This window comes from Castor canadensis, chromosome 10 (assembly GCF_047511655.1).
Source record: "Castor canadensis chromosome 10, mCasCan1.hap1v2, whole genome shotgun sequence".
Lineage (NCBI taxonomy): Eukaryota > Metazoa > Chordata > Mammalia > Rodentia > Castoridae > Castor > Castor canadensis.
In genome coordinates, this window is record NC_133395.1 from 111,265,855 (window position 1) to 111,285,945 (window position 20,091).

Below are 20,091 nucleotides of genomic sequence, written 5' to 3' on the forward strand. Positions count from 1 at the left end.
ACGAGGTTCCTTAATTTAACTTAATAACGTCAACTAAAACTATGGTTCTTCCATCTCACTAACCACATTTGAAGTACTCGACAGCCACATGTGGCTGGTGGCTGCTGTTTTTGGGACAGTGCAAAGAGAGACAGCATTTCCATGGTTACAGAAACCATATCCTATGGACAGCACTGCTCAGCGTTTACGCTTTGCAGGATTAAAAGGAAGGCAGTGATGGGTGTGATTTCTACAACCCCTTCCCGTAGTCTACTCCCTCCCTAGGATTTCCTGCCACTCTGCTTCTCTGAGTCCTTAGTGAAAGTTATAGGTGTCTGAAAACGGACACATGAGCACATTGGCCCATAAATTATAAGAAACTTCAAGGTGTTTGTCAGTTCCCTTCATATGTCATGCATGTCCTGGCCAGGCACAGTGGCTCATGCCTATAATCCTAGTTACGCAGGAGAGATTGGGAGGCTAGTGGATTGAGACTAGCCTGGGCAGAGTTAGCGAGACTCCATCTCCATCACTAAACTGGACAGTGTGATGTGCACCTGTCATCCCACCTACATGGGGAGGCATGAATGGAAGAATCATGGTCAAAGCTGGTCCGGACAAAGAGCGAGGCCCTATCCCAAAAATGACTAAAGCAAAAAGGGCTGGGGGTGAGGCTCAAGTGGTAGAGTACCTGCCTAGCAAGCATGAGGCCCTGAGTTCAAACTTTGGTACTGCCAAAAAAAAAAAAAAAGTCATGCACGTTCTGTGAGTTAGTACACACAAGCTAACACTCACTTACGTAACAGTCAACACACCTGTACTGCTTGACTGTGCGTGTCCCAAGCGCTGTATCTGTGTTAACTCACTCCCCACAGCAACTCTGTGAAGTAGGTTTGGTAACCTTCATTTTTGCAGATGAGGAACCTTTGGCCCAGAGAGGTTACAAAGCCGTGCTCAGACTCACACAGCTTAATGAGTGGGCTGGCCAGGATTTGTCCCAAGCAGCCTGATCAGTACTCCTGACCTTCACACCCTGTGTGGTGGAGCACACCTGTGGTCTCAGCTACTTGGGAGGAGGAGATAGGAGAATCACAGTCCCAGGCTGGCCTGGGCAGAGTTAGCATGAGACCCTACCTGAAAAAGAAACTAGCAGCAAAAGGACTTTGGGGCCATGGCTCAAGTGGTAGGTAGAGCCATGAGTATTCCAGAGGCATTTTATACCCTTCCATGTGGGTGTCTTGCCCTTTTTCCCTCTGCATTCTGTTAGTTGTGATTTGTTCCTAATTCACAGAGGAGGATACCCCCTTCCCCACACTCCCCAGGCCTGATTTGCCTGCTAGCACCAGGTGGAAAGGAGAGACTCAGCCAGGAGCCTGGCACACACTTGGAGCCCCTGCCATATGCACCAGCTTGTAACAGCCTTGCCTCCCCTTGGCTGGAGGACTCAGCTGCTGCTCTGACCTCATCACCAGGCTATCCCTATCTTGTATACAGATTCCTAGGTGGCTTAAAGTGGTAAGGGTGCCAGTGGCCAGAGGGGGTCCTTGAATGGGTGTGCTTAGGAGCCCTGCTCTCTTCCTACAGCCTGTTATGGCTGCACTGGCCACAGCCCTGTGGTGGCTTTGTGAGTGCACTGTGACAGATCTGTCAGTATTTTCATGTGACATGCTAATCTGGAAAGTGTGTTTACTACTTCTTATTCATGGTGGGTCTTCCTTTGCTGTGTGTTATTGAATTCTTTTAGAGATCTTTTTATAAGTGATACAGTTTGAGCGTGGCTAATCTGAGATGTGAATTTTTTTTTTGAGAATCATATCATTATCCAAAAAGTTTTGGATATAATCCTAGCTGCTTGTGAGGCAGAGATCAAGAGGATCAAGTTTTGATGCCAGCCCAGGCAAAAAAAAATTGTGACACCCCATCTCAACCAATAGCTGGACAAGTGTGCCTGTCATCCCAGCTACAGTGACAAGTATAAAATAGGATAGTGGTCCAGGCTGGCCTGGGCAAAAAGTGAGACCCTATCTCCAAAATAACCAGAGCAAAGTGGGCTGAGGGCTTGGTTCAAGTGGCAGAGCACCTCCCTAGCAAGTGCAAAGCCCTGAGTTCAAACCTTGGTACTGCCAAAAAAAAGTTTTGGAGTTCAGAGCATTTCAGATTTTGGAATTTTGGAATAGGGTTGCTTAGCTGGTAAAATGTATACAAATATCCCCAAATTTGAAAAACTCCAAAATTTGAAACACTTCTATCTCTAAACATCCAGCTAAAATTAAGCCAACTGGTGCTACCCCAGAAGTGGAGGAGAGGTTGGAGTTGGGTATTGAAACATTAGGAAACCAGTTGGTCCTTTGGCTGTGCCTAATTGTACCAAGCAACAAATAGTGCCAGATGACCCATGGCGTCTATGGGCTGGAGGGTGGAAGTAGGCAGCCAGTGTCCCTGGCTGACCAAGGGCTTGAAATAACCCTGGTGCAGACCCTGGTGGGCGCTGAGTGGGAGGAGCTCAGTGCCTTCAAGGGTTTGCATTCTTGTTGAGAAAACGCTTGATAGTAAAATAGTTTAAGAGGTGTTGCCAATATGATTGCAGTGTTGGGTAGTTTTCAGAGTGTTTTTCACAAGTACTTTCTTATCACGTGGCAAGATGCTAGAATAATGACTGAAATTTGGTGAGTTCGGAAAGGGTGAAATTTGCCCCTGGATCTGAATTTCCTGAAGACCCTTTGGGATCTGGTCTATGCATAGGTCAGCTTGAAAGAGGCGAGATAGAGTGAAGGGAACTGGCTGGGTTTTGAGAGATGGTATTCACAGCCCATGACTTAGTGCATACAGCTGGGGCTTAATCAGGTGTGCTTTCACATAGCCACTCATGGACACTTCCCAGGATCAGTGTACCCACAGAGACATTTATCTAATTGTGTGAGCCACAGGAGAAAAAAAAATCACCAAGGCCACAGGGAGTTGTTTGGGGCTAATTTGTCTCATAGCTGGGTACCTTAATTAAATATTTCTTAAACATTTGCACAGTGACAGCCACTGTGCTAGGTATGGGAAGTAAAAAAACCACAGTCTACTTTTCTGATCAACCTCTGGCCACTGGAGGAGAAATCCCACCTACTGTGCATGGCGGACAGTGCTGTGAGTCAGTGGATTGTTTTACTATAGGACCTTGACCTCAAGGGCCCCGGGGCTGGGGACTAAGCAGGGGTATCTTGTCATCTAGTGTGTGTTGGTGTCCTTGGGTGTGAGTTGTCTTTTTTCCTTGCCTATCACGCCCTTTATGGGTCTCTTCCAGGCCTGCAGGTCAAGGGTAGAACACTCGGAGCCTCTAAGCTACAGGGTGAGTTGCCGTTCACTGGGGTCACTTTAGTAGAATGTCTGAGTCCTCTGCCCCCGTGAATGGCAGACAACCTTTGCGTGTGTGGGGGTGGGTACTGGGATTTGAATTCAGGGCTTCATGCTTGGTAGGCAGGTGCTCTACCACCCAAACCACTCCACCAGTCCTAGGTTTTTTGGGGGTTTTTTGTTTCGTGTGTGTGTGTGTGTGTGTGTGTGTGTGTGTGTGTTGGGTTTTTCAAGATAAGGTCTTGCAAACTATTTGCCCAGGGCTGGCTTTGAACCAAGATCCTTCTGATCTTTGCCTCCTGAATAAGTAGGATTACAGGCCGGAGCCATGGGTGCTCAGCTGGCAAACAACTGTGACAAATATTTTTGGTTCCTTAGACTTTCAGTGCATAGCATTTTCTTGGGTTTTGTGATAATGTGGCAGATAAATTGCACAAGCAGTAACTGACCAACCCAAGGCTTCCAGAAACACACAGAAAAGAACACCTTATCACTCATTTCTTCTCCCTTCCGGCTCGTTTTTTCTTGATATTTTGTGCTACTGGGGTTTGAACTCAGAGCCTCACACTTGCTAGGCAGGCACTCTACTGCTGGAACCCTGCCATTTTTGCACTGGTTATTTTTGAGGTAGGGTCTTGCTTTATTGTGGATCATCCTGGACCACAATCCTATTTATGCTTCCCATCTAGCTGGGATATCAGACATACAGCACCTCTCCCAGCTTTTATTGGTTGAGATGGGGTCTCACAAACTTTTTGCCTGGGCTGGCCTCTAATGGTGGTCACCACCTCCTAAGTAGCTAGAATTACAGGAGTAAGCAACCGCACCCAGATCTTGGCTATTTTAAAGCTATTCAGAGATATCATATCACTGATATGAAGTGATATACTTAAGTATTTATCTTTAACAGATAAGAACCTTTTTAAAAATTCCATCTTGGGCCAGGATATAGTTCAGTGGTAGAGCATTTGCCTAGCACACATAAAGCCCTAGATTCAACCCCCAGCACTGGTAAAAACAAAACAAAACAAAAAAAACCACATCTTTTCATGGGAGTTAATAGTAGTTTTTAAATATCATCTAGTACCCAGTCCCTTTTCACATTTCCTCAGCTGTTTTAAAAATGTGTTCTGTGATTGGTTTAAAATATTTGAGTGGAACCAGCTGTCCCCTCTTTCTTCCAGTCATGCTGTTGTGCAAGTCAGTGACATTTTGAGTTTAAAGAAAGGACTATGTAAAAGAAAGAAAAAAGAACTATGTGATAGATAGCAAAGCAATAACAGATCAAGAAGCAGGTTTTGTATGCTTTTAATGGAAAACTGCAAACATAGAATAATAAAGAAGATAACAGAAAAGCCATAATAGCTTCAGTGGCTACCCAGCCTGCTGACTCACTGCTTGCCCTGGTCCCAAGAACACACTGCGTTACAGATTGATTCCTGTGTGTCCCTGAGGTCCTGTATTGTAACTGAGGCTTCCTGGGTCTTATCAGAGGCCTTGGCATTCCAACTCAAATTAAGTAACTTGTTCAAGGTTGTAGACCCAAGACAATGATCGCCGTTGGTGCCAGGAATGTCCTCTGTGCCTCCCAGTTCTCTGGACACAGTCTGCTGCCTTATAGTGGCCCTGTTGTCCAGCTGATCAATGCCAGTTCTGTGCAAGGCATTGGAATGTGTCTTTTGTTGGTTCTCTGGTAGGGGAAGAGCTGGGATCCCTGGGGAATGGAGAGCCACAGGGGGCCTGCTTGTCTACCTTGGGACTGGCAGGAAGTATAGGCTGCTCTGCTCAAAATCCCCAGATCACAATGCCCAGGACTGTGACTGCAGGGACAGAACCAGGCAGGGAGAACACTGGCTGCCTGCTTCTCCACTGGAGAGAAAGGAGAGGAGTCAGAGACCAGAGCTTTTCCTAGGGTGGCTGATGTGTCCAAGTTCTTCACTTCCTCTGGGGCCAGGGAGAGGTTGTTCCCAGTTCTGGCATCTCAGGGGTTTTTTGTTGTTATTGTTGCATTGTAGTGTTGGGGATGGAACACAGGGCCTTGCACAGGCTGAGCAAGCACTCTACCACTGAACTACATCCTCGGTCCATCCTAGCGCCTTGTTCACCCACCTTTCTGCTCCTGTGCCCCATCCTTCTGATTGGAGACCAGCAGCTGCTCAATGCTGCAAAGGACTGTCACATGGCCTAATGACAGAGCACCTGGGTTCCTTCCTGCCCTGTGGTGTGAAGTGGCACTCTTCACTCCCTCAAAGAGTCAGCATGACAAGACCATTTTTTAGAGCCTTGGTCTACATTGCACATCCTAGTGGAAGGATGAAACAGCTTCCTTGATTAGGGTGCATGTCTTCTAGAGTAGGAGGTGCTGATGCCGGGAGTGTGTCCTGGGAGTGACAATGTGGGACACCAAGGCAGAGGTGGAAGATTGGCATGAGTGGTTGTGCAGGGAGGCGTGCATGTCCCTGCTGACCTGGAGAAGCCACCACTGCAGAGGAACCCTGAGTTAACTCCCATTTAAAGAATGTGGCATGTGTGTGGTGGGGCAGAGAGAGTGCAGGGTTGTGACGTTGAGGGTAGTGTGTGGCTGAGGCATAAGGGAGGGTGACTTGGGTGGGGCAGGGGAACTTGTGTTTGGTGGTGGCTCCCTGGGGTACTTGGGCACGGTTGTTTGTCCCCTGGCTCAGGCCTCTGACTCCCACCTGGCCCTGGGCTCTTGCTATGGGTGGCTTTGTAGCAGGTGGGCACTGCTCCAGCCCAGGTAGAACAGCAGGAAGAAGCTCAGAGAAGCCCATGTGTGTCCTCTAGCTGGGTGGCCCAGGACAGGGTGGCACCTGCTGTGTCTCTGAACCAGCAGAAAGGATTTGATTTGGAATACATTGTTCTAGGCATCCCACTGTGCATGCTGGCAGACCATGTAAGCCATTGGTCATTGAGAAGAGGATAGAAGTGTGGAAGGAACCAGAAATCAGCTGGCTGCCTGGCCTTGACACGCTGACTTGGGCTGAGCAGTAGCCTGTGCCCTGAGGGAGCAGAGAGCCTGGGACCCCTTCCTGTCAGCAGCCTTATGGAGGTTCTGTGGAGTGGCAAATTGTGCCAACCGAGGCAAAGGGGCAAGAGTGGCATGAATGGAGCAGGAAACCCTGGGGCGTGGTTGGATGTGCAGGCCACATTCACAAAGTGAACCTCTGCAGTGTCCCCAACGAAACCCTTGAGTACGACTTACCCCTGGTCAGTCTGAGTCCCTGCATGATTGTGGGGAATGAGGATTATTCTGCCAGAAACTGTGTCAAATTTTCAAATATATACAAAGTAGAGAAAAGAACACAGTGGCACCCCATGTATGAGCCTCCCAGCTTCTATAAATACCAGCCTCTAGCCAGTCTTCCTTCTTTCTTATATACCCACCATCGTTGACTCTTCATTCTCACTTCTAGCTGTGTTTTGAAGCAAACAGCTTTATTTGTTTTTATTCTTTTGGAGATGGGGTCTTGCCTTGTCACCCAGGCTGGCTCCAAGTTCAGAATCCTCCTCCCTCAGCCTCCTGAAGATGCTGGGATCCTAAGCATGAAATGCCATGCCTGGCTTTCAAGTAATAGCTTTTTAATTTTTTACTTTTAAATAGCTCAGCTTAACCTCAGCTCAGAGCAGAACTGTTTGACCTTTGCTTTTCTAACTCCCTGAGGCACCCTGCTAGTATTATATATTAACAGCAGTGCAGCCCATCCACCAGTACAGCTGCAGGCTGTTGGCTCCTCAGACTGTTCAGTCTTCTTATGGTTCTCTAAGAATAAATATATATTATGTGCCTTTTATTTAGTTTATGATATATAGTTGGGAAAGATAATCTAATATTAGACTGATGATGGCTCAGACTGTACATGATAATCGTTGAAACTAAGTGAAAAAATGGTATGTGTGACACATTTTGAGATCTGTAAAACTCTGACCCAGGAGCTGGGGTATAGTTCTGTAGTAGAGTATTTGCTTAGTATAGCCAAGGCCCTGGTTTGATCCCCAGCACCGTGAAACAAAAACTGATTTATGAAAACTGAGTTAGATAGAAACAGTAAGAAAAACTTTGTGACACAAGTTGGTAAAGTTTGAGACAGAGGAAATTGATCAGTACATCAAGTCTGTTATTTTGAAGTAGACATGCACTGATCCTAATAAAAATAAATTTGACCAAATAAAATTTAGAAAAAGGAATATAATAGGGGTTCCTTTAAAATTAAGGGATTTAAAGGAGCACCCACAGTGGTTCATCTATAATCCTTTCCACCTCAGGAGGTAGTAATAAGGAAGATTGCGGTTTGAGGCCAGCCTGGCAAAAAAAATTAGCAAGACTCCATCGCAATAAATAAGCCAGGTGTGGTGGTTCAGGCCTGTAGTCCCAGCTACATGGGAGGCATAAGTAGGAGGATCACAGTTTAAGGCCAGCCTAGGCAAGAAAACACAAGACCTTATCTGAAAAATAACTAAAGCAAAAAGGGCTGAGGGCATGGCTTAAGTGGTAGAGTGCCTGCCTAGCAAACACAAGGTCCTTAGTTTAACCCTAGTATCACCAAAAAGAAAAAAACACCCATTGACCTGTGTGACTCCATTTTGTTCTCCTAACCAGCTTCCTGCAGGCAGTCATCTTATGGTGGGAAGGCAAGGTGTGGTCCCCCGCTTCCCCAGGCCCTGGTGCCAGCCGACCTGCAACTTGCTATGGTCCTCAGCTAGCAGGACCCCACAGTGCTAGCCACCTGCAGGTCTCTTGGCGCCCTGCTTTTGTCCTCTAATTCTGGAGCTATTGTCCCAATAGGGAAGACAGTTTTCTAGACCAGCTGTTCTTCTCAGTCTCAAGCTGAAATCAATTCTCTTCCTGCTTCACTGCTACTTCCTTCTACTAATTGAACTCTCGAAGTGGTAGAAAAGACCTGGTCTGTTAAGCTTCACTCCACCCCACCCCCCTCTGCCCCCCCTCCCACCCCCGGCCCCAGAATCATGGGCTGGTGGAGTAGCTCAAGTGGTAGAGAGCCTGTCTAGCAAGTGTGGGGCCCTGAGTTAAAGCCCCAGTTATCGCCAAAACAAAACAAAAACAGAAACACCCAGAATCAGGCCTCTAGCCAAGACCTCCAGTAACGAGAACACAGAATGTAAGTCAAGGCACTAAATGGGCGTAATGGAATTGTCTCTAGAAAGTGCTTTTGAATGGAAAACTATTTAATGGTAATTCTGATTAAAATACTGTGTCCAGAACATCCTCAGAGGTAACAGGGTGGCATCAGAATGGCTGGCACAGACCTCTGGGTTAACATCCTGCAGAAGCTGGGTAGGGGGTACGACAAGGCGCTCTGGATAGAAAGGCTCAAGCAATCTATCAACTGCTGGTTCCTAGGTCCCCAGAAAGTGGACAGAAATCACAGCTTTAGTAAAACTGGAGACAATGCCTTATCTCTTGTCCACTTTGATGCTAATCCTGGCAGTCCCTCCCTCACAAGCTTACAGGGGGTCTGAACCAGGCTTTCAAAGGATTTCAATCTTTCTCAGCTAGTTTGGAAAGGAATTCGAGACCTTTCTTCTTGAGCTTCTAGCTGGGGAGTGTTCTTTCCAGCTGTGGGTACAACCTTCACTAGAAAGAGGTAAGGACAAAATTGCAACACTTTAAAAACCACGGACAGGACGCCGCTGGCCTTGTCCTGGCTCCTTGGCATGGGCACTGTCACACTGAGGGGAAAAGGAGCCAGACTCCTTGCCCTTTGACTGTGCCTCCCTCTCTGGTCTCACTGCTGACTGTGGTCCTCCTTGGTCTCCCCCTCATTTGAACCATCTCTGCTTCTCTGGGACTGGTGTCTTCCCAACAGTCTTTAGAAGAAAGTGGGATCTTCCCTTCTCCCAATCCATGCCCATGTGTCCAAGGGGTTCTGGAAGCTGCTTTGTTGTTCCGTAATTGCTCTGGCCACACATTAGGGACTATATGCACATTGAACCCACTCATGGCTAAGTAAACCGCAGAGGATCGCTTTGGGTTTCAGATGTGAACGGTGTTTACGGGGTGGTGAGGGTGGAGGCCTGTGCTTAGAATGGATGTAAGGTTTCAGTAGGCAGAAAAACTTTGACTTCTCTGGACTCCTTGGGTCTCATTCATCCTCCTGGCTGAGTGGGATTCACGTTATTCCTTAAAGCACTGAAAAAATGTGTTAGGGTGTACTAGAGGGTAAGCTTGGAGAAGGCAGGATGTCTTTGGGGACCAGCCTTCTCCAGACTCCACCATCCACTCCTGGCCACTGGCTGGTTATGAGCCTGGCTTTTAGAGCACTGGCCCACTCCTCTCACTCCTCATTCGGTCTTCACAGCAACTCCCTGCAGACCTCCCAACCATCTGATCTTTGTAGCAGTGGCTGGTGTGGCTTTGATTAGGGCAAAGTAGAAAGGCCCAACTCAGCTTGAGGAGCTTAAACCTGAGCAGGTGGTATGTGATAGAAGTTTAAGATGGAGACTCTGGGTCAGGATTTGAATTTGACTCCATCTTTGGTTGCTGTATGATTTTTGTCAGTGTTTTGAACCATTCCAAGCCTCTTGGCCTCCTTCATAAAGTAGGGGTAACCAAGCCTGGTGGTGCACATCTGTAGTCCCAGCTACTTGGGAGGCTGAGACTGGATGATTGCTTGAGCCCAGGAGTTCAAGACTAACATGGGCAACACAGTGAGACCCCCGTTTGTAAATGGAAGGAAGGAAAATTGGGCTGGCCTGTCACTATTTTAAGATTTAGATGAGGCGCTGTATTTGGAACAACTTTATGTGCATTATCACGCAGAGTGAACGTTCCAGCAGTAATTGCAGTGCTTTTCTCCTCCGTAAACATCAGGATCCAGACTATGGTTTGTTAGCCGCCAGGTACTGGATGGCCTGGGCTTTTGAGCTCATGTGACCTGGAACCAGCCCCTGCTAGAGTGTGGCTTTGAGCAGCCTTCCTCTGCGCATGTCCAGAGCTCTCTGGCCGGCATGGTGTGAGGCCTTTGTGAGGCTGCGGGACAGGAGCCACAGGGGCACCTGATATTCCCATGTGTGGTTTGAGTTCCTATCTCAACTCACTGACAGGTGGACTTCCCAACTGTCCAGTGGTGATGTCAGTGCCAAGGTTACCCAGCCTGTCATGCATCACATGGCACAGGAGCCAGGGACTCTGGGTTCCTGGCTCTGGCAGGCCACAGGATGGCTGTGTGTTATCAGCAAGTTGCCTCGTTACTCAGGACCCTCCTTAGAAAAATGAGGGGCCTGAACTGGGTGATCTGCAAACCTGCTTCCACCTCGAACCTTTGCTGTAGCCAACACAATGTGTCTGTTCTGGAGAGTTTCAGAATGCAAGCAGGAGATGCAGGGAAAAAGAGTTTGCTCTTCAATGTTGCTGAATTTAAGTTCTAAGAGTTCCTAAAGAAAAAAATATATATATACAGGTCCCATTTTAAAAAAGGTTGGAAGCTCATGGGATGGACGACTGACCATCTGTTGGAGATGGTGAAGGCCAACTGTAAGTGGAAGGAGGGTGGAACACTTCACGCGTCACTGCCCTGTCTGGGCAGATGGAGGGTGAATCGTGTGACTGAGAGCATGTTGTGCTGTCCGGTTACTTCTCAGTGAGTTGGTCAGTTCTAGAGAGAGTAGGCCTCCCTATCTCCATCACGTGTCTGAGATACACCTCAGTGAATGTGCATGGCTGGACCCAGCTGCACATAGTGGGTCCACAGCAGGCAGTTCCTTGGACTGCTTTGATGCAACAGTTAGCCTGGGCTTCATTCAAGACCCCTGCTCTTGATTCTATTATAGAACTTGGTTCCCAGGATTGGTCAAATCGCCTACAGATACTATGTTCATAACATGTGTTCAGAGCTGCAGGTGCTTCCTCCTGGTCCCCATCCACCAGTTGCAAGTCATCTGGGGCCTCCAGTCTCCAGTTCAATATCCTCTCCTTTAAGAAGGCTTCCCTACTCGCTGTACTGGAAGTAATTCTCCTCCAAATTCCCTTATTGTATTTACGACCCACCCATGTGGCTCTCACACACAGTGTTGCAGCATGACAATCACAGTTCTGTTCCATGAAAAGTGCAGCCTCCTGAGCAGATTTCTGGCACCTGGATGGCTGTGGCTGGGGTGCAGTGAGCAGGCACTGGGAGGCAGCACAAAGCTGGTTCTTGCCCTGAGGGCTGGGGTAGTCCTAACCACTCGGTTATTTCCCCCTTAACTTTCTTCAGGAAGTGTCCTCAGCCTGTGGTTCCTGCATACTTCCTCTAAGTCATGTGAGAATCTCTCTGGGGCAAGGGTGTTATTCCCCTCTGAAGTCCCAAGGGCTGTCCTGTGGGTGTCTCACCAGGACTTACATAACTGACTTGAAATCCAGTTAACCAAGGGTGGGGGTGGGATGTGGCAGTGGCCCAAGTTGGCAGTGGCTTGCTTGTGTCCTGGTGAAATTCAAGGTGAGCCTGCAGGGTGGTGACCGTAGTGCATTGTGGCGTTGTGGTTGATTACTGATGCAGTCATACGTGGCCCACTCTTGGGGCAGGGATGTCTATACCTGCAAAAAAATCGAATGTGAGTTACTTGTGTAATTCTAAATTTCTTGGTAGTCACAGTAGAAGAGTAAAAGGAAAATGGTGAAATTAATTTTAATATATTTTATTTAACCTAGTATACCCCAAATATTATTTGATCATGCAGTCAATATAAAAAAAGTCTTTAAAATTAGTGGTGTTTTGCACTCAGTTTGGATTAATCACATGTTCTAGGGGCCCCCCATGCTGGTGACAGCTCTGGAAAATACTTGTTGGCTTTCCCCTGGGATGCTTCTTAAACAGTGGGACTATATGTTACAGTTCATTCCTTCCCTGGGCCTAGCTGCAGCCATACTTGGCCTGTCACTGTTGTTGGTGAGCTTGGCTTGAGGGCAACTGCCTGGCAGAGGCAGCACTGCCAGGAGGCTGGCTATAGCTGTGTTCCTAGCCAGCTTTGGGGAAGGCTGTGAACTTGGCCACAGCTCCCCATCCTATAGAAGCTGTTGGACCATAATTTCCAAGTCCTTTCTTGTTCTGACACACCATGAATTGAACCTTGGATTTGCACAGGGAGGATGAACCAGAGCCTCAGCGAAAGGAAGGCCATTGCTGGCTCTAACTGTTGCCATCTTGGAATCTGAGGGCACACAGGTTTATCTAATCTCTTGAGTTCCAGACCATGGAAACTTACTTGCCCATCTGGTGGCCACTCTCTAATCAGGTACCTGTTACTCCTTTCCATGGATAAGGATCTGAGGTGCCAGCCTGTACTAAGAGTGGACAGGCAAAGGTGGATGGACAGGGCGTGTCTTAGTCCTTGTGCTTATCTCTAGGGGGATGTCAGGGAGACCCTGACATTGCCTGAGGCCTCACAGTTCTTTCTCTCACAGGCTCAGCTGGAAGCTCAGAAGGCCACACAGGACTTCCAGAGGGCCACAGAGGTGCTCCGTGCTGCCAAAGAGACCATCTCCCTGGCAGAGCAGCGGCTGCTGGAGGATGACAAGCGACAGTTTGACTCTGCCTGGCAGGAGATGCTGAATCACGCCACTCAGAGGGTAGGCTCCAGCGTGTACGCCTGTGGGGGATGTCTGGGCCTGTGTGTGCATGTGTGGTGGTTCCCCCTCCCCAAGCAGAGGTAACAGATTCCCAGATGGCCACAAAACACTTTGTAAAGGTCACAGGTTGTCTGTTCCATGTGGTCTCTTGGTTGGCCTGGCTCCAAGACATACCCAGGATGACAGTCACCCAATGACAGGTGGAGCTGTCCTTCCCTTTAACTGCCTGAAGTTTGTCTGGTTTGCTGAAGGTCCTGACAGTGGATTTCCCAGAGGGGCCAGGGTATGTTCCAGGGTCTGTTCCTACTGAGCCCGGAAGAATGACCTGATTAACAGTGTCACCCTGCACTGGATGTGTCCTCAGCGGGGGCGTGCAGGGGTCATGGTAAATTAGACCGGATTCAAATGGCAACTCCTCCCGCCTGGCCTTCCAGGGCAAGACTGGGATTTGGGATGCTAGCGTGTGGTAGGAAGTGGGTAGTTGTAATCTTTATCCGTCACTTAATTTGCTATGTCATTATTAGTTAGCTCTTTACCAGACCTCCCAGGACCTCCCCTCTGGTCATATTATCGCTCAGAGTCAGAAATACTATTTAGTCTGTTTAGGCGGCTATAACAAAATACCATAAACTGAGTGATTTATAAAGAACAGAAATTTATTCCTCACTGTTCTGGAGACCAGGAAGTCTGAGATCAAGGCGTATGTGGTATGTGGCGAGGACCTGGCTCACAGGGGACAATCTTCTGGCCGTAGCCTCATATCATGGAGGGGCAAATGGGCTCTCTCAGTCCTCTTCCATGAAGGGCACTGGCACCACCCTTGTGACATAATCACCTCCCAAAGGCCTGCCTGCTATTCTCAACACACTAGGGATTGGGTTTCAACAGATGAATTGTGGGGGCCACAAACCTTCAAATCCTAGCAAGCAGGAGCCGTGGCATGGCTCAGTGGGACCTGGTTACTCTGCCTAACTCTACTGGATTTCTTTGAGCCACACACAGAATCTTCTAGATATCACTCCCTTCTCCCAGGTCCAGCTCCTGGGCTTCTCGGATGCTCACGCCCTTGGCACCAGCCTGGGTAATTTGTACCCTCCTCCCTTCTCTGTTGAGAACGTGAAAGCCTGGAAAGTCGGTGTACAAGTGTGGTTTGCTGTGGCTGCAGCAGCTCTGACCACAGCCCTGGACAAGGGACAGTTCAGGGAGGGGTGGGGGTGTCGCAGCTCCAATGTTGGCTGCCTATGGAGTAGAATAGAAGAATCAGGAGTTCATCCCAATGGCTTCTCTCTTTTCAGTGTCACCTGCCACAGTAGCTCAAGTCCTGTGTGATCTGATGATTAGGGTTGACCTTGAGTGTCTTTAAATAGAAGCCCAACACAGAAATGACTCCAATACTCAAATCTGACTCGACTTTATACCACCTCGCCCAGAAGCCTGACGTGGCTGGCCTGGTCAGGTGTTGCGTGGCCTCGACCATCCTGCCGCCTAGTGGGTGTGATGTTAAATGCATGCTGGGAACAGTTTTGCTGGGTCCACTCATGGAAAATCAAGGGGAGGCTGGAAGTCTTGGAAATTTACAGGCCTACAGGCCAAAGCCTGATAGCTGTAAAATAAAAAAAGAAAGAAATTAGCTTCAGGTCTGCCTTTCCTTTCTGCTCACTCACCACCCCAGCTAAAAAAGTCTGTATCAGTCCATAAGCAAGTCATTTCAGAAATCATTAAATCTGGCCAGGAATGATGACACATGCATATAATCCCAGCACTTGGGAGGTGGAGTCAAGAGAATCATAAGTTTGAGGCCAGCTTCAAACTTATAGTAAGACATTGTCTTAAAAAATCATTTAAGGAAAAATAACATGCTTCTGCTTTTCTAAAAAATCTGTTCTTGTTGTTGTGGGTTTCTAGTAGATGGTGGGTAGCTGCACAATAAGAGGTGTCCTCAGACCTCCACAGTGTACAATTCAAGGGACACCATTCTTTGGAAGTAATGTTTTTTGAACATACTGTGGAGCGGTATGTGATGACTTTGGACCTCCTGAGGTCATGTGGGGCTTCATAAGAGAGTCCTCTGAGTGTGCCCTTTCTGTGACCAGCCACAGGAAGGACTCAGGCAGTTGATTTTCTTGGTGGTGGCAGCAACCAGTGCAGATTAGCAGGGGTCCTGGATTTCTACCTGGGGACTGGTGTTTCTCGTCTCCAGATTCTGTCATAATTGCATAGGCCTGGCATGCTTTTCCTTGAACTGAAGTGTTCACAAATGGTACAACAAATGCTTAGCATGCATGAGGCCCCAAGTTGGGCCCCAGCACTGAAAAAACAACAGCTCTTAAAAGACAAAGCTGTGGCAAAGCTATCCCTGCTGTGCCCTGCGCCATTCAGAAACTTGACCTCTGGGCATGCTTTTCTGGACAATTCTTCCTGCCAGGCCAAATGCTGGGGGGTTGCAAACCTCTCTCTGGATTGAGCACTTCCTCAGGTGGGGCTCATGTCAACTACTTCCAAAGCCTCATGGGCCTAGCATGCTCAGCTTGCTGAAAGCTGCTGATAAAGGTTCTAGAAAGTTCCCCTGCCTTGTGGAGACTCCAGGGCAAGGAAACTTCGTAGCATCCTCCTCTCCTCCTCCACACGTCCCTTACCTAAGGTCATTCATGTGTCTTCCTCCCCACTCCCCTCATGTTTCCTTTGGTAACATTGGGTGGCCACACTTGGAGCCATGCTGAAGCCAACACACTAGGAAGTTTCAGGAGCCCCCGTATTCTGTAGAAGGCCACGTGTAACACCATACACAGAACCACGACACCATTGTCTGCTTGGTGCTGAAAGATGGCAAGTGGCTTCAGGCAGGGCTGCTGCAGCCCAGCAGTCTCCCTTGGGAGCGGGAGGATTGGGCAGCAGTGGCCCTTCCAGACTTGGCTGCTTTGGCCTCAAAACAGCTTTTAGGGGATTGCAATGGCCTCTTATCCTCTGAGGAGAGCTGGCAGCCTGAGAGGGAGGAATTGGCTTTTCTGATGTCTGCTGAATGAGACCAGATGGAGGAAGAGGGAAATGTGGCTCAGAAATGGAGAGGCCGTCAGCATCTCTTTCCTCATCCCAGGGTAGATATGAGGCTTGAAATGACAGAGTAGCAGGTGCTCAGCATGGATGTCCTGATGGGGTGGCAAGGACCACCTTCTGGAGTCCCTCTGGCATAGGGCTACAGTAAAAATCAGAAGGAGTCTGGAGTTGCTTGATGAGGCTGCTTTTCCTGCCCAGCAGAGAAGACCTGGGCTTAGCTCTGTGGTGCTGGGAAGAGATGTTGGGGTGTAACGGAGAGCAGAAGGCCTTGGGTTGGAGAGGAGTTGAGGAATCAGAAAGGAGGCTGAGGAGTTGTGCTGTGCGGATATGTGCTGGGCAGTTGGGGTTATTTTCTGCATGAGAGCCAGCAGGCTGGCACAGGCAAGAAGGCCGCAGCTGCCTGCTATTGTCTGTGGGCTGCTGTGAACAGGAGCTGGGGCTGAGCAGTGATGCTGGGGTCCTGGACCCTCAGGTCTATGTTTTCCACAGCATCCTCAGCATAGGCAGTGACCAGCTTGTGTGGTTTGCCCAGGCCTTGGTGTTGTGGCTGTCCTGGAGCAGACTCAAGTATATAGGTCTCAAACTCTCCCATTAGGTGGCAGTGGGTGGTTGGTTCTTGGGGCATTCCTGAAGGTTCTGGGAACCCAAGGGGTACTTGACTTTTCAGTCCTGTGGGCCGGGATAGACACACTCCAAAGGTAACAGAGAGCCAGCTTGTGGGATTAGTGCCAGGACAGAGCCCCCTCGAAGACAGAGGTCTAAACCACTTGGAAGTGGTGAAGCCCTTGCTCATTTTGGACAGTTCTTTCAGCTAAGCTCACCTGGATACTTCCATTGCCTGCTTGCTTTTGTATGGCCTGTGTGGTCATCTTGTGAGACTTAGGGACCTGTGATTACATGTGATTAGAGCCTGTGTCAAAGTGTTTCCTCTGTCCTGTCCATTTTCCAAAATGCTATGTATCTGAGAACTCTCTCTAATGCCACCTCTGCTGCCATAGCCCCTGTGAGCTGCCACAGCCATCCCAGCCACCTGAAGCCCCCGCTGCCTTGGGTAATAGACAGTGCTGCTGAGAGCCCATATCCCGCCAGGCTGACAGCCAGGGTCTGATCCCCTGAGTGTCCTTGTGCAGCGCTGTACTCCCAGTGGGAACTTAAATCAGCGTACGCAGCTCTAATTGAATGTTGTGGTAAAACGATAGGGTGCCTTACAGAGATGGGAACAGGGTTCTTGGAGTCCAGACCAAATACCTGGTTAACATGGGCTTGGAGGGGGCCAGGGGTCACCCCAGAGAAACCTGGGGTGGAGCTGCAGAAACACGTCTAGTTGCTCAGGCCAGTCACAGCTATCTTGATGGAGTCTTCATTACTGCTTTCTTGCAGCTCTGGCCCTGTCCCCTGCTGTTTCAGCCTTCCAGCCAAGCCTGTCCCTGGGCCACCCTCTTCTTCCCCACCATCACTACCCACAGCTCATGCCTGATTCTAAGCTGGAGATGGAGGAATTCCTTGTTGCCTAGGAGATGCACCAAGGTGACATGCTTGGTGGCCCTCTCCCTTGAGGCAAGAAGCTGGGGACGGGGAGGTCTCTTTCTGGAGGTTGGCATGGATTTATGTTGGTGTGTATGCAGACAGGATATGATAGATGGGGCCTGATAGAGGCGAGGTGGGCGTTAGTGCTTGTGTGCTGTTTCCTCAGTCTTCACTGGAAATATTGCCAAGTGCTTGGAGCTTCTGCCTGTTTAATTTTAGAAAGCTTTGCTTCCATTTACAGCCTAGGGGCTGAGGGAGAATGAGATTCTGTGTGCAGCTGGGGAGCCCTGCTTTTTGCAGGGCACAACTTCTGTCCAGTGACCTTGCCTTGCATTGTTTAAACTGATGTGTTTAAAATGCATTCAGACAGCTCCTTAAAGGTGAACCTTTCATCAGATCTTTTTATAATGGAATATATCACCCCCAGTGTTCTTTGTGTTCTGATAAGCTTGGGGTTGCGAGTTTTCATAAGAATGCCAATAAATCTGTAATGTTTAAGATTTTAGACAAGACTGAAAAGCTACTGCTGTTTCCTTAGGAGTCAAGCATGAGATATTTGTTTCCTTGTGAAATATTTGGTGTTGGAGGCAAAAGGATTCTCCTGGTCCCTAAAAAGTCATCTTAATAAGCATGTCACCTCATGCCAGCCTAGCTCTGTTCCTATTTGTTTTCCTTTTCTTTGCTTTTTTTTCCGTTTTAAAAATTACCTCAAGCCTTCATTAAAAGATAAATTTCTTAAATAAGGTAAATGCATAATTGTGATACAATTATGTATCAACTATTCTCGTGGGAAAGATTTTATTTGATTAGGGAGGGAAATAATACGTAAGATGTTAGAATAGTTTGAGAATGTCTGAATTCAAAAAACACTGACTCATAAAATCAGCAGTACTGAAGTGAATTTATAAAACAGACACCAAATTGGTCATTACCGGGCAATTAGTAATCAATTGTGTCTTCACCAGGACATAATCCATCTTCATCTCTCTGGATAAGAATTATTTGTATCACTATCAGTTTTCATTAACTAATGAGATTGTAACATAGCTCTAAGACAAAGTTAGAGATAACTTCCTCGACAGGACACCCAGTTATTTTTATGCCCCTATCAGTCTTTCATCATTTCTCCTCACACATTTAAAAATCCTTACAATTAGTGAATAAAGAACCCCAGGATTGACTGGCCGTTGACTGGAGATAGCAGGATCCTGGCAACCTCCTACTATGTGCTTTTCCTTTAACCTGGAGTTACAGACACTATGACTGCTAGGATCTGAGAAGGTGGACAAAGGACCATGGCATCTGGGCTCCTTTCTGATGCCCCTTGGGTAGAGACTGGCCCTTTAGCCTAACTCTGCTCCTGTTTTCTAATACTATTGGCTGTAAGTGGAAGTTGGGGAAATTGCCAGTTGCTTATGTGGACTGAGCTGTTCTTTACTTCCTTTCTCTTTCCTCAAATCAGGCTCTGTTCTGATGCCTTTTCTTCAGCAAACAACTGCTATTGCCCATGTCTCCAGGAACGTGCGTTTGATGCCTTGATATTGACCATCCCTCAATGGCCAATAACCTTTGCTGGTTGTTTAAACTCATTTTTATTAAAAGGCTTAACACAGTATTCCCACAGAACTGACTCATCTCTTGGTCATGGAAGGTTTTTGTTTTGTTTTTGTGGTACTGGGGTTTGAACTCAGGGTCTCAGACTTGACAGGCAGGAACTCTACCACTTGAGTCATCCCACCAGCCCTTTTTTCTTTGGTTATTTTTGAGGTAGGGTCCACTTTTATGCCTGGGTTGGTCTGGACCACGATCCTCCTATTTGTGACAGGCACACCAAGCCATGCCATTGGTTGAGGTGGGGCCTTGCAAACTTTTTGCCTAGGCTGACCTTGAACCATGATCCTCCTGCACTCTCTGCCTTCCTAGTAGCTAGGATTAGAGGCTTGAGTCAACCACTGTGCCCAGCGTCATCTTGATCATGGATTGAAAAACATTTTTTTGGTGGGACTGGGATTTGTACTTAGGGCTTTGCACTTGCAAAGCAGGCACTCTACTGCTTGAGCAACACCTCTAAGTCCATTTTTGCTCTGGTTATTTTGGAGATGGGTCTCAAGAACTATTTGCCTGGGTTGACCTTGAGCCTAGATCCTCCCCATCTCAGCCTCCTAAGTAGCTGGGATTATAGATCTGAGCCACCAGTGCCCAGCAGTCATGGATTTTTAAGAGCCTCAAAGTCTGATATGAACAACTGGATTTTAGTTTCAATTTTTTTAATGTAAAATTTGATCGATCCTTCTGGATCCTAATTTTTCTGTGCCCAGCCAACTCACGATATTTAGGAAAGGACCACACTCCATCATCGTTGCGTTGTTGACCTGACTGTTGCTAGTGCTTAGTTTTGGTGTTCTCCCAGGCCCTTGATGACTCAGTCATCCCACTTGGTGCTGCCTGGCCATTTGCCTGCTCGGCAGCCTGTCCCAGGGAGGAGCAGGGGCAGCTCAAGGTGGCTCCTTAGAGCTGGAGGTCTGAGCAAAAGATAGTGCATTGGTTGAACCCAAGTGTTTCAAATTTTTGTCTCACTTTTATTTTTCCATTTTTCCTCCAGTCAT

General features: G+C 48.0%; 1 protein-coding gene across 1 annotated transcript in view; it reads left to right on the forward strand.

Annotated features, from left to right (window-relative positions):
• Sh3bp5 (SH3 domain binding protein 5) overlaps positions 1-20,091 on the forward strand; it is a 65,985-nt gene that overhangs the window by 38,674 nt on the left and 7,220 nt on the right. The window contains exon 4 of the mRNA XM_020173085.2: positions 12,740-12,904. Within this exon, the coding sequence (XP_020028674.2) occupies positions 12,740-12,904 (165 nt within the window). The remainder of the gene's footprint in view (positions 1-12,739; positions 12,905-20,091) is intronic.